The following is a 14075-nucleotide window of genomic DNA, read 5'->3' as shown; positions in this document are numbered from 1 at the left end:
TGGTGCTGATAATATGGGCTTGTAACTAACAGTTGTTCGAATTCCATATAGTGATTAATTAACATTAACAAGAAAGAGATATACTTCAAAAAGAGATATACTTCAACATATCTATTTACATTTTACCAAAAAAAAAAGAAAAAGAAAGAGATATACATATATAAGAAGCTATGATGCTATATGCATAATAATTTGATTGAGTGGTGTCTTCATTACGACAGATGTAACTTTAATCTTCACGTAAATGTCTCGGGTCCATGCAAAATCTATCTTTCGTGTTGTCTTTTTACTACTTTACAAGGTTCTCTTCTCCTTTTCACTTTTCTTTTCTTCCCCCTTAAAAATATTAAAAATTTATACTCAAAAGAAAATATTATTCTTACGCTCCTTTAAAATTATTATTATTTTTAAAAAATAAAATAATTATTTTGGACACTCGTCAGAATTATTTAAGTTCTCTGAGATGCACAAACTCTCATGAAATGATAACAAAGGATACATGAGATTCCTCTTGAAATATACGTACGTTTTTGTACTCATCGTCAACGTCATAATCGTCAAGAGCTTTTGAAAAGTTGTTGCTTCATGGCTGTATGTTAATTTTTTTATTATAAACGTCTATTCTCTTGATTTTACCTATATAGTTTCAATAGGTTTAACAAATTAAAATACATGAGCTCGAACAAGAGGATGGAATAGTCGGTTGACCACGGTCGCCGGAAACCCGCGGTTATAAAAAAAAAAAAAAAATAAAAAAAAATACCATGTACCATATACTATTTCTAATTCAACTTTTATCAAAATGGTTAAATAGTTATAGTTCTCTCATGTATTTAATTACAAAAGTGTGAGAATCTTGTTACATCACCGTAACTATAATGTAATATTTCTCGTGGAGTGAATAATTCTTTCTGCAAAAAGTGTGAGTTGTGTTACATCGTCAGAGCGCTTGAAACATTTAACTATTGTGTGCCTCATGTCTGTTCCTTTTTTTTTTCCTTTGATTAAAAAATGAAGCGGGATTAGTAGCGCAGAATGCAAACTCGTAATTATGTAATAATTTCTGAAAGATCTTGTAAGTTCATATATTTTGACAGTTTCAATATATATTTGTGTATGTTTTGTGAAAATAAAGATCTTCGTTTTAATATATTTTTTAACTGGAAAAAAACATATCCAATATATTTTTTAACTGGATGACACAATAAATGTAACTGGATGCAGTACATGTACTACATGAGACCACAATATAGTTCGTCTACCTACATCGTGACAAATTATAAACAAAAGTTACTTACAAACGACTTTATATTCAGAGCAGACTGGAACTTTTGATTATACTCACATTCTGTAAGAAATAATTATCAGGGAAATAAACAAAAATGGTTTCTAAACACTAAACAATATAAAATTTTAATTTCATGAAAAAACTGTAAAAAATAATTTCGAAATAAGACATTAGGCTAGTTTGAACAAAACAAAATTCAAACTACGAAAAGTTTTTATTGTTGCAAGAGTCAAAAAGACCATTAAAATAGTATAAGGTTCTTTAGGATACTGTGCACTATTTTCAAATCTATATGCGACTATACGAATCTAGCTACGATATGATTGATCCTAGACCCCTTGATTAGTTATCATCAAACTGAGCGAATGCAAAGTTATATTGAAACATTGACATTTGAAAGTTTTCCATACTTTGACCTGAAAAAGATTTCCTTACAAAAAAAAAAAAACTAAATTGGCAACGAGATAAGATAAAAAAATATCCACGCACATTGACCAAGAGAGCCACTGATCCTCATCCACAACTCTTCCGACCACATTAACAATATCCACGCACACATTGACCAAGAGAGCCACCGTCACCTTCATAACTACCACGTCTCCACCGCCTCCACTATAACCACCACCGCCTCCACTATGATATCCACTGCCATCTTACCGCAGTGTCCACCACTGCTTCCATGGGACTAACCGCCACCGTTCATAGGTACCACCGCCTTGTTCATAGCTTCCATCGCTTCCATAGACGGTAGAGAAGACCGATAGATGTATGCTCGAGAATAAAGATGGAGAAGATGTTGGCAGGGAGAAAGGGGGCTATGGAGAATTTTGGATCGAGAATATAACGGTTCGTTTCCGGAATTCGATTGCTAGATCGAAAAAATGTCAAGAAATAAAAGGGGTTAGGATTACTTTTCTGAATTTGAAAATATAAAGTGATAAAATTATTTGTTTAAAAAAAACAAATGGAATTTACTCTTTCCTTTAGAATAGAAAGACTAACGAAAGAAATAAGAAGAAACTATATCATGCATTGTCTTAATTAGGAGTTATCTTAGTCAATCTGCTATAAAAAAATGTGTTATATATACAAGATGTCTTTTAGAGAAATTGACACTTTTAGAAAAATTGGAAACTAAACTTGTGTCTCCCAGCGCAATTATCTCTAAAAAATTATTCAAAACACACATGAAAAATACTATTCATTAGTCTACCATAGCATATGCAAACCCCATGGGATGTTGGAATACACGGGGGACATAAACATCTGACAGATCTATCCAACAAAGCACCATACTACTCCGCATTTGAAAAAACATTATTTTATATATTTAGTTATTTATAACGGCTACAAAAAAACTTTAACATAATCAAAATAAAAGGGGGTCTATACAAAGAAAAAGCCAATAAAAATGGCAGCCATGTAGAACACTTTCTATCCACGTGGATGCCTCAACCACGAGTCGTGGTGGGACCCAGCGTTTGAAGGGTATCTCGTCACGTGAACTCCCCACGTGCCACTGACATCATCGTTCCTCTTGACCGGCGCCGTTTTGATCCACGTGTCGTAACAATCCGTCGTCGTTTCAGTCACGAGGGCTTCGAGGATTCCTCTCTCGATCTCCGCGACGATCCCTTCGCCTTCCTCCTCGAACGCTAACTCCGACTGAACCGCCGTCTCCGGGAAATCTCCGGCGACTAGAGAATCGATATCTTCGAGAACCAAACACTCGGCTAACGGAAACCTCTCGATTCTCCGACTCAATTCGTCGATCAGTTCTGATCCTTTGAGACTCCTCCGAGATCGAATCGGGTAACGGCAAACCCACGGTTTCAGGTTAATCTGCGGCTTCAAGATATCGGCGAGGATCTCGTCGACTAGATGGAACAGTAGCTTTCGATTGCATCGGAGAGATAGACCTTCCGGCGAGTTTCTAGGTCTACTCGACGTGATCGCGAAATGCTCGAGGAAGTAGAAGATCGATGGATCGAGTGGGTGTGAAGGAGAGAACCATTTGGCGTATGAGATTGGGGTTTCTCTGTCGATTCCGGTTCGTCTTAGGGTTCTTGTGATGTACTCTAACTCGCCGCCGGCGATTGGTGTTAGGGATGATGATGATTGGCTCTGAATACGAGGAAGCTCTGTTGATGCTCTGTTTCTCGATGATTGTGATGATGACGCATCCACTTGTAACTTTGACTGCAAATATATATTAAAATAAAAATTGAAACTTTAGAAAACAGTAAATGTCTAGAAAGGATGTGGAGAGGCTTTGATTACCGATTTGTGAGGTGATGAATCTTTCTTCTTGATGATGGTGTGAAGAGAGGGAACACTTTTGAAGCTGACGAGATCGCTAATTGAGAGAGAAGACTTGTCTCCTTGAGTAAGAAGAAGATTATTGCTTCTGTTGTTGTTGTTACTTGTTGCTGGTGATCTAACAAACGGCTCCTCCTGCATTGTCTGTGGAGGCTTCACTAGTCTCGACTTGAAGTTCTCCTGTTTCTTGCATTTCTTTACAGACTTGCTCTGTTTTTTGCATCCATGTGGCTCTTCTTGCACTGTTGGTAGCCTGGTCTTTTCTTGAGCCTTCACTGTTGACTCCATAGTCTTGGGAGGAACGTTATTTGTCTGAAGTGATGAGGCGGGTTTGGTTTTGGGGGTTTCCGTTTGTCCTATTCTCGGGGATGATGTTTCATGTGTGGTGATGGTGATCTTAGAAGCTTTCTTGGGCTCATGGGTCTCTCTTGGTTGTTGCTCTTTGTTGGTGATATCAGTTCCCATTCTTCTTCTCCGGCTAACGTTCTCCTTCAACTGCATCACTATTTGTCTTGCGTAATCACGTGGGCTCCGGTTCTCTTTATCTTCGTGTATCTTCATCTCTCTGACCCTCGTGCACCTGACATTGTTAACACCAAGTTCTCTTTCAGACGACACGTTGTTGTTGTTGTCTCTGAGATGAAGTGAAGAACGTTGGTGTTCGTAACAGTTTACGTCGACTGATCTCCTTCCGAGCGAAATCCTCGGTGTCTCGGGAAGAGATCGTGTGCCTCCGTCGACAGAGTTTCTTTGGAGAGAGTAATGTCTGTGTCTGTTGGTGTGTGAAGATCTTTCTGCTGTCTTGAGATCATTTAAGGAAGAAGAAGATGGAGTAGGAGATGATCTGTAATTTTCCGGAACAAGATCAAGACCCATGAGCCTAGCCACCAAAGTTGGTGTCTTCACACTGGGAGAGTATGATTCAGTGGCGGCCAGTGACGATGTTGATGATCTGACTTGTGGTTTGGTCTTGATTTTAATACCCATCTGCAAGTTATGATTAAGGTCATGAGTATTAGAAATAAAGGAGGAGGCTTTTGGGGAACCCAAGAAGATAACAAAACAGAGTGTTATTTAAAAAAAAAAAATATTAGTCACTTACAGAGATATTTAAATTTCCATCTTTTCTGGTCGGTGAACATGGAGTTTCCTCCTCCTCCTCCATTGATTCCAAGCTGTTTCTCGGCGCATCAACGCCTGAAGTTGGATTTTTTAACAGAAAATCAAGCAATGAACTTAGAGACTAAGAGGTGAAGAGTGAAAAAAATGGTACCTTTGGGAAGATGAAGATGGTGGTGGTTAATGGGAAACTGTAAATGTTGTAAATCGAAAATGTTAAACACAGCACTCATGCATCCCGCCGCCGTTGCAGTATTGCCGGCTGGAGATGAAGACGGAGGTGGTGGCGGTGGGGTGTTGATGTCTTTCTTTGACTTGCTTGAAGGTTTCTTCTTCCCTCCGCCGAGCCAAGACCAATCTCTTCCCATTTTTGTTTTCTTTTCCGGTTAAACGAGTTGGCTCTGTTGGCTGTATATTGATTTTTTTTTTGTGACTTGAGGAGGAAGGAGGAGGAGTGGGGGAAATAGTTTTTATATAAGCTTTATGTTTAAATAATGATATCACTGAGAGAGAAAGTGGATCCACGAGACCGTATAAACAAATAATACTATCTCTGTTTGTATTAGGGTGGGTGTCTTTCTCTTTCTCCAGCTATCTGTTTTTGGTTTCGTAGGCTTTTTAAACTTGGAACAAGTTCGTCAAATGTAAAATCAATTAATATTTTGAAAATCAAAATGAGGAACAAATGGCTCTATGTGATTACAATAAGAATAATGTTTTTGGTTAGAAAAGGGCAAAATAGTGGGGGCCTGCTGGCTTTGGCTTTAGCTCTGGCTTCTATGAAATATATACGCTTGGTATTCTGTCGATATCACACAATGTAACATACTCTGTGTATTTGTTTATATTTTTTTCAGTTTGATTGAGATTCTAAGATTTTAGTGTCTATGTATATCTGTTCGAAAAAGACATATCAAGCTATTTTCTTTTTTTTGGTACTAATATCAAGCTATTTTCTTGAGGAAGAAGAAGCTTGTCCAATCGTGTGTAGCAGTATACGCTTATCTATTGTAAATTCAAGAAGAAATTATTGTTGTTTAGTTTTGGAGAAAGGGAGAAGCTTTCATGCATATTGTGTAAACTTTATAATTTGAAAGGGAAAGCCACATAACGTTTAAAGCAAAAAAAAAAAAAAAAACCCACATAACGTCACTATACAAAGCATGTAAGAAGTAAGGTCGAATTGTTTCATTAAAAAAAAGTATTATTCGATATCAGTTTTAATACTTTATGATGTACACAACATACTGAACTCGATACCATAATAAATTATATAATGAGCTTTAAAATATGTGGAACTACCACGAAAAAATTAAACCATTTTATTTATGGAAAATTATAAGTTCTTATGCACCATTCGCATAAATAATTATTTAATACAACATACTATTGTTTTAAAACAAACTTTTAGTTTCTATTTGGATATTATTCTTTTAAAAATTTAACCTCGTCAGTTTGAAAAAAGATAGAACCATAAACTTATTTTTGTAGTCTTATTCTTGATTTTCTTTAACTATTTTATTCTGATTTTATTAAATTTCAATAGAGTTAAAAGTACATTTTATATAAAAAGTTTTTATTTATATAATATTGTATTTAATGATTATTTATTTTAAATATATATCTTATCACATATTTTAAATAGTCTATATTTAAATATATAAATTCTAATAAATTTTGGATTTTTCATTTTAGTAAAATATGTTAATTTGTAAGAATCATTTATTAACCTAATGAACTGATAAATTTAAATAAATTTTTAATTATATAACTATCAAAAAAAAAATTTGATTATTATTGTTTTTTCTCATCAACATAAACAAATTCTATTAAGATTTTGCCGACCAAACTAGGGACTCCGTATCCATATGGACAAAGTAAGGTTGTTGACTCCACACATATCGTGCTAGATTATCTGCTTTGTGTATTGATGCTTTAGCTCACGAAATGTGAAACTCTTTGTCTCTTTGTATTTTTTCATGTTGCAAAAGCAATAAAGCATACCATTTTTCAGATTTCAAAACTATCTTGACAAGCTGAAAATAATATATTGCAAAAAATCACATGAAATTATCTGAGATATTTCATATTTTTCATGTCCCAAATGAGTGCTTCAATTTGTGTATGTAAGGTTGATAGGCAGCCTCTTTTATTTCTTGCTAGTTTATTTGTTGATGTACACTTACAATTAATTTTAATAAGATGTATATATTTGTACAAAATATAATATACAAATTGGTGTAAGAATTATATTTGTAATTATGTTTTTTATTCATGTGATATATGTGTATATATATATATTATTTTAATGATGACATATGAATTATTATTTTTAATATATTTCAATAAAAAAATAAATATTTATATATAAAATTTACATTAATGGTGATGTAGAAGTTAATAGTCATTATTACATTTAAGAAACTTTGCGAATATAAATTTTTATTAAAAAATTGTATATGTCACAGTTACATTGATGACATGTCATATTTTTCAAAAATTATGTCATTTTTCTTTTATTGAGATGCCTTCGTAAATAGTGGTCAGGAGATAGCAAAATTTTAAAATGTTTATTAATGATTAGATGCTATGATCTATTAAAAGAAGATGTTATGATCTATATATACCTGCTAAAACCTATTGTTGAAGTTTGATGTTATACCAGTGTCAAAAGCGATAATGAATCAAAAAAATAAAGGATTTTTCCATAGTTACTGTTAACAGAAGATATATTATATTTTTTTACAAGGCATTTTCCTGCATCATGTGGAGAAAATAAAAATTTAAAATTTAAATAATATTTAAGCATAAAATTTAATTAATTTTTAGATTTTATTATTTGCTTACAATTTAATTTTTAATTTAAATTTAATTATATGTAAAAATTAATATAAAATTAATATTTTAATAAAATTTATAGTTAATAATAAGTATGTTTATATTTTAAATTATAATCTTGGAAAGAGTTTTTATCTATTCTTTTGGTTAAAATATATAAAATCAAATTCTTCAGAATTAAAAGAAAATTTTGTTAGGTATATAATTATTAAAGCCTAATACTATATAATATTTTAAAATTTTGAAGATATTAGAAAGAAACTATTAGTATTAGGATTAGAACATTACAATTTTTTCAAAATGCATAAAATTTTGAAGAAATGTTTTAGTAATGAAAAATATATAATTATAAAAATAGAGTTAAATAATATTTTGAAAATTATAATTTATAATTATATTTCTGGTTCTACTATTATATTATTTATTTTTATATTAATGATGATTTATGAGTTATTACCATATTTTAAAAAACTTACCAAAAATTTAAATCAACATAAAATTTAAATGTGTTTGTCACAGACTTGCAATGAACAACAAGCCATGTTATCATTATTAATATTTCATGTCATCCTTTTTAGACATGGAATAACTAGGGATTTTGTTAATCAAGAATTGAGAAATCTTCTTTTGCTATTGAAGACGTTTATGATGGCTGAAGCTAATTAAAATCACATATAAATTAAAGTTTGAGAACTTTGTCAATAAAATAAAGCCATTAGAGTGAACTTTCTTACAACTAGACAAATGGTGATGCTATATATTTCTCATTGTTATCACTATCACTATCAATATCACCTGTAACAATCGTGATCAAATTCAAACAAGACCGTAATCTATAAAAAAAAAATCAAAGACCGTAATCTACAAGAACTTGCATATTGTGGAGCTTAATTCATATTTTCTAGTGTACCATTTTTGAAAACTATTTCAAGTCTTGTTTTACAATATAGAGAATAAGACCTATGATGATAACGATCAGGGCCGGCCCTGAGATTTTGGGGGTCTGTGGCTGTGTGTATGTAAAATTTTTTTTTTTACAAATTTGTAGGCCTAAAAATTTTTTTGATAGCTTATTTGTAGGTAATTTAAAAAAAAAAATTGGAGATCTGTTGCAAATGTTTCACTGAGCATTCCCCGGAGCCGGCCCTGATAACGATATGACATGGAGAGTATTCGAATAATAATAATATATTGTATAGTTACAATCTGTCTAATGCACAACAATAACACTACTTGGATATAAAATTGTTCCTCAAAAACAAGTAATTTTAAAACTACTGAAAAGCTCAAACTACAATAAGCTTCGTACACAAACTCCATGGCGGGGTTACCGAACAACGGGGATCTTCAACCGTGACTCTCATGTTTCAAACCATGACGTCTTGACAACTCCTTTCAAATTTTATCCTAACTTTCATTTGACTTCCTTTCTCCCACATTAATACCATCCACTAACCATTAAACAAGTACGACATGTTCTTTCCACCATTTTACAAACTATTTGTAATTTTGTATATATAGTTTGTAAAATGGGATCCAGTGACCGTTGTACGTATGGTTATCACTCGTATGATTATGACTAATAAAACTAATAGTGTTAATAAGTGTGACGTATATAATTTTCGAATTCGTTGCCAATATCATATTGGTTACACTCATACGAATACGTGTAATTATCCTTCCTTAGATTGTATGTACATAAAGTCAAAAAATTAAGCTAGCAGTGAAAGTTCAAAAAAACTTAACCCAATATATAGAGCACATGTCACATGTAATTAAAGTGATACGATTGTACATGTACAATGTAGATTCATAAATGTAAGGGAAGACTGGACCATAACATGATTATATTAAAGTGAATGTGGCCAATACAAATCACATGAAATGTTAATTTCTGGTCATAGTACAATCCACATTAAAATTGTCCTTATAATTTAAACAAAACTAAAAACAAAGGACGATTTTCTTTATAAGATGTGCTTAAATCAAACAAAACGGAGAAGAGAGAAAGGAACCAATGCGGTGACATTGTCTCTCCAGTCTCATACTAATCATGGAAGATCTAGTTTACAGTTCTGGATTTTTCTTCTGTAAACATCAATGCAACCTCCTTCAACTTTGCTATCACATATAAGGGACCACACCTTCTAAATTATATATATATATATATATATATATATGACCATTTTTAATACGTTTGTTTGTCAAGATTCTCAGTAGTAGTAATCTCAATTCAAATTTGTTATTTATTTAGCTTAATCCTAGATTTATTAATTAAATTGATCATGTTAACATCGATTGTTAGCATAAATCATTTTTTGTTGAATGTTTATCGCTGTAAATCTATGTGGTGTTATTGTATTTTACTATTTTCAAATAAGAAGAGAATTTAATTTAGGGAACTTTGATTTAGAAATACATGCAATGATTATTTGTGAAACCGGATTTATGATTAAGTGGCGAATGAGCGAGTCAAAACTTTGATAAGATTGAAAACATAATAATTCTAAATGTTCCTATAAATGTACATATACTGACCTTTATCTTATGGATTCGAAAGTCCAATGGAATAGTACTAAAATATGTCATAGTGAAAAGAAAAGTTAGTAGAATTAATGTCAATTAATGTTGTTGTATCATTTCTTCCGTATGGCAGAGTGGCAACATTAATGTGCTAAATTAACCAGTGGCTGCTATAAGAGAATAGGTCCATATTCTAATTTATAATGAAACATCAATCTTGGCAAATTAAATAATTATCATGTAAATGTGCACTGTGCACCTGTGAGTGAGCTATTGTGCCCACAAGTTGTTTCTTCCAAATCAGTACATAATTTAATATGAAGACTTAGTTAAATTGACATGGTATCATTAAAAAAAAACATTCTTTAAGAAAATGTAAAAGAACAAAAAATATTTTGTAATATTTTCGCAAAAAAAGATATGACAAGTTTTTTCTATCACTTAAAGTTTATCTATTCTATTAATTTAAAATTTTATTCTTATCTACTATTAACAAATCATAGTAGGACCACTTAAAAATTACTTAATATGATATATTTGATTATTTACATTAACAATAATCTAACTATAAATTTAAATTTGAATTTTTAATTATTAAAACATGTTGACAAAAAATCTAAAAAATCCTACTAAAACTTTAAATATTTCTATAAAATAACACATTAACTAATTCGTAATTAGTAGTATACTATTATTATAAATAAATGTTAATTAAGGTTTTATTATAAAACAAGAAAATAAGATTATATATACTATTAATTTATAAATTTTTTAATTATATTCTGTATTATATAAAAACAGAAGTGATATATGAATTAAATATGGAAAAATATATAAAATAGGTAAATTGACCTATTTGTTTTTCTAAATAGTTTCATTTAAATAAGTGATCACTCATCACTAAAATGGGTTAAAAATGTATATTATATAATATTTTTATAAAAAAATAAATTTATTAACATAAAATTAAATTTATTAACATAGGTTAAAATTTTAGATCTACAACTATATATTATCATTTTTTATTTTGAAACTCTCAAAAATATATTGCTTAAAATTTTTATATACAAAAAATAGTATATGACTAACTTTTAGTTCATATACTATTTAAAAATATGTTATTAGAAAACTATGAAATTATAATAGTTCATTTAAAATATTAATGACAAATCAAAATTTAATTATAAATTTAATTTTTTTAATCGTAACAAAAAATGTTTAGAGAAATTTAAAAATTCTAACCAAAATACAAATATTTTTTATAAAATATTGTAATAATGTAGTAACAAAAAAAAATTCAAAATTCATGTAATCTTCCAAACTTAAAAATAGTTTTTTTAATTTTCAAACTTTTCTTAACAAAATATACAATTTTGAAATAAATATTAAAACTCAAAATGATAATATTTCAATTTAAAAATAAAATAAAAACATAGATAATAAATAATAACTTTTTGATTCTCTCTCTCTCTCTCTCTGCTTGCTTTTTATCCTGGTTCTGGATTGCTGCTTGAACTTTCGTTTCTACTCGCGATAGATCTGGGGGTTGAGGCTTCGGTGGTCTTAGATCTGGTGTGAAGGCAACTATTAGGGCGAGCTTTTGCTGTCGGAGTCAGCTTCGTGGGAGGTCGGAACTTTAGATCCGTTCTTGAGGCTCCTTTGGTGGGTTTGGCGGTACCAGGGTAGTGAGGTGGAGTGCGCTTGGGATCCGTGTCGACCCTCCTTCTCATCTGTTCAGATCGCCGGAAAAAGTTTCAAATTTTTGTGGATCTAGGGTTTTTGGGCCTGAGCGTGACAGCGTATGGTTCTCTGCTTCTGGGCCTTGGTCGATCCTGTTGCTGATTATCGGCAGGTGCATGTGAGGGGCTACTCTCTCTCTCTCTATGTAGTCGCCCGAGGCTATTGGCTCATGTGGCAGCGCGTTGTTGAGCCACGAGGCTGTATCCGCGTCTCATAGTGGTCTCTGTCACCTCGTGCTTGGTTCTGAGTTGTGGCAGCTCGTCGGTTTCGTTCTCCTCAATAAATGTGAAGCTATTTTTGGCTTGGTGAGCGTGTCCTTGCATTGGTGGCCTTACTAGGTTGAAGGTTTTCGTGGTTCTGTTAGCAATTCTTTTGAGACGAGCACCAGGAATGGTCGTAATCTACCGGGTTCGGGCTCACGTTCTTCACCGATGCTATCACCCTCTCAACGGCGGCATCCGGTCTCGTGTGAGGGGATCCTCTTGTTGCCTCTCCATTCAGTCAAGGCAATGCTGCGTAGGTGATGTTGTCTCAGTGGTTATTGTTAGTTGTGTTTTTACATTCTTTATTTTGGTGTTGTGGTTTGATTTCATTTCCTCAATTCTGTTTCTTGTTATCCTCTGTACTCTGCCTTAAATCAGAAAATGGTAAATATACTTAACATTTTTACCAAAAAAAAAGATTAGAGGACAATGTCAAATGTTAGCCTCATTAGATATTTTTTTGAAATTTAATGATAGTACTCTTTGAATAAAAAGCTAAAATGTTAAATTAAATAAATATGTTTTTGTTTTCTGTTTGCATTATTTAAAAACATCAATCCGACATTAGTACAACTCAAAACTTACCAATTCATTTAGTAAGTATTAGCTCTTTGTAAGATAAATAACTTACTTTCTAGTCCTTGAGACATAAATGGCAGTAGAAACAAAAACTTAATTTGGTTTTAAAAAAAAAGCACGACTATCATATGTAGTATTACCGTATTAGGTCTGGTTTTTCCAAAATTTTGGCTTTCTAATTTCGGCTGTTCCAAAACTAAATACTAAGTCGGCCCATTTAGTGTTTACAAAGCCCAAATCGATGATCTGTGTTTATGCAATAACGCAAGTCCAAACTTGCTATGAATGGGGACTTTTCAAAGGTAAATCCATGTAAATAGTATATCAGTTGCAATACAACAAGTATCAAACATGTAGTAAACCATAATTTTATGTGTTTTTAACTTGTGTATATAATCTCTTTCTTATGATTTGATTTAGATTTTTTTGTTAGTGTGATAAATTTTTGCGTCTTGAAGATAATCTTAACCAACTATATGAAAAATTATGGGTTAAATAAATTACAACAAAATATTGTTACCGATTGACATTAGTATCTTATTAACAATTTGTAAGTGATATTAAATTAATAGTATCATTTATCATATAGTTGAAAGGATGAAAATATATTGTATGTTATCATTTTTATTGATTGAAAATTTTATAATTGTTGTTAAAGATATTTCAATTTGAAATCTTAATACTATGAATAGTATAAATATATATTGAAAATTGCACATTCCTGAAAACGTAGGTCTCCAATATTTTGGTTCAGCATTTTAGTAGATCTATAAATATAAATAGGTTTTAGATAAATATTAACTAAGTAAGCTAAACATACCTTTTTATTCTGAAAATTGTTGATTTTTGAAATTATATAGATTTGATTGTAAAACTTTTCATAAATATTAATTAACTCATAACAACAAGTATATTCTCAAAAGTTAGATTTCAACAAAGCATATATTTCAAATATATCTAGATTTCTTAAAATACTATGAGTATCTTAAAATTATTTTATGACTACTAGAATTCTTGTCCGCGCTACGCGCGGATTGTACCTTATAAACTTATTTTACATCTTTATTATTATTATTTTTGAAACTCATTTTACATCTTTATATATTTGAATATTTTATACCATTTTACTTTTCAAAAAATTAAAATGTCTAAGGTAGTGTGTAACATATGGTGATGGATTTGAGTTTTCGTTGTGATTTTTTGAACTGAAAAATTTCACTTTGTTTTTTATTTTACATTTATGTAATTTCTCAGCTGTTATTTTTTTGATCGGGTGTTAATTATAAATCTATTGACTATTTTAAAATAGGAGAAATAGTATCTAATAGTGTTTGGTAACTGTTTCATCCAAAAAATTGTATATCCATCAAATATAAAATATTAATTTTTTTTGTTTTAATCCAAAT

The 14075-nt window shown here is 31.1% G+C and overlaps 1 protein-coding gene across 1 annotated transcript; it reads right to left on the bottom strand.

Annotated features, from left to right (window-relative positions):
- Positions 1 to 2594: 2594 nt before the first annotated feature.
- On the bottom strand, positions 2595 to 5273 carry LOC106327985. The gene is made up of 4 exons (XM_013766325.1): positions 4881 to 5273; positions 4710 to 4804; positions 3569 to 4594; positions 2595 to 3487 (listed from the first exon to the last, which is right to left on the bottom strand). Exons 1-4 carry the CDS (start codon positions 5092 to 5094, stop codon positions 2723 to 2725), a joined length of 2100 nt encoding a protein of 699 aa, XP_013621779.1. The 5' UTR covers positions 5095 to 5273; the 3' UTR covers positions 2595 to 2722.
- Positions 5274 to 14075: the final 8802 nt, after the last annotated feature.

Source organism: Brassica oleracea, chromosome C3 (assembly GCF_000695525.1).
Source record: "Brassica oleracea var. oleracea cultivar TO1000 chromosome C3, BOL, whole genome shotgun sequence".
Lineage (NCBI taxonomy): Eukaryota > Viridiplantae > Streptophyta > Magnoliopsida > Brassicales > Brassicaceae > Brassica > Brassica oleracea.
Note: the sequence above shows the minus strand (reverse complement) of the source record. Positions and strands in the feature narration are given on the sequence as shown.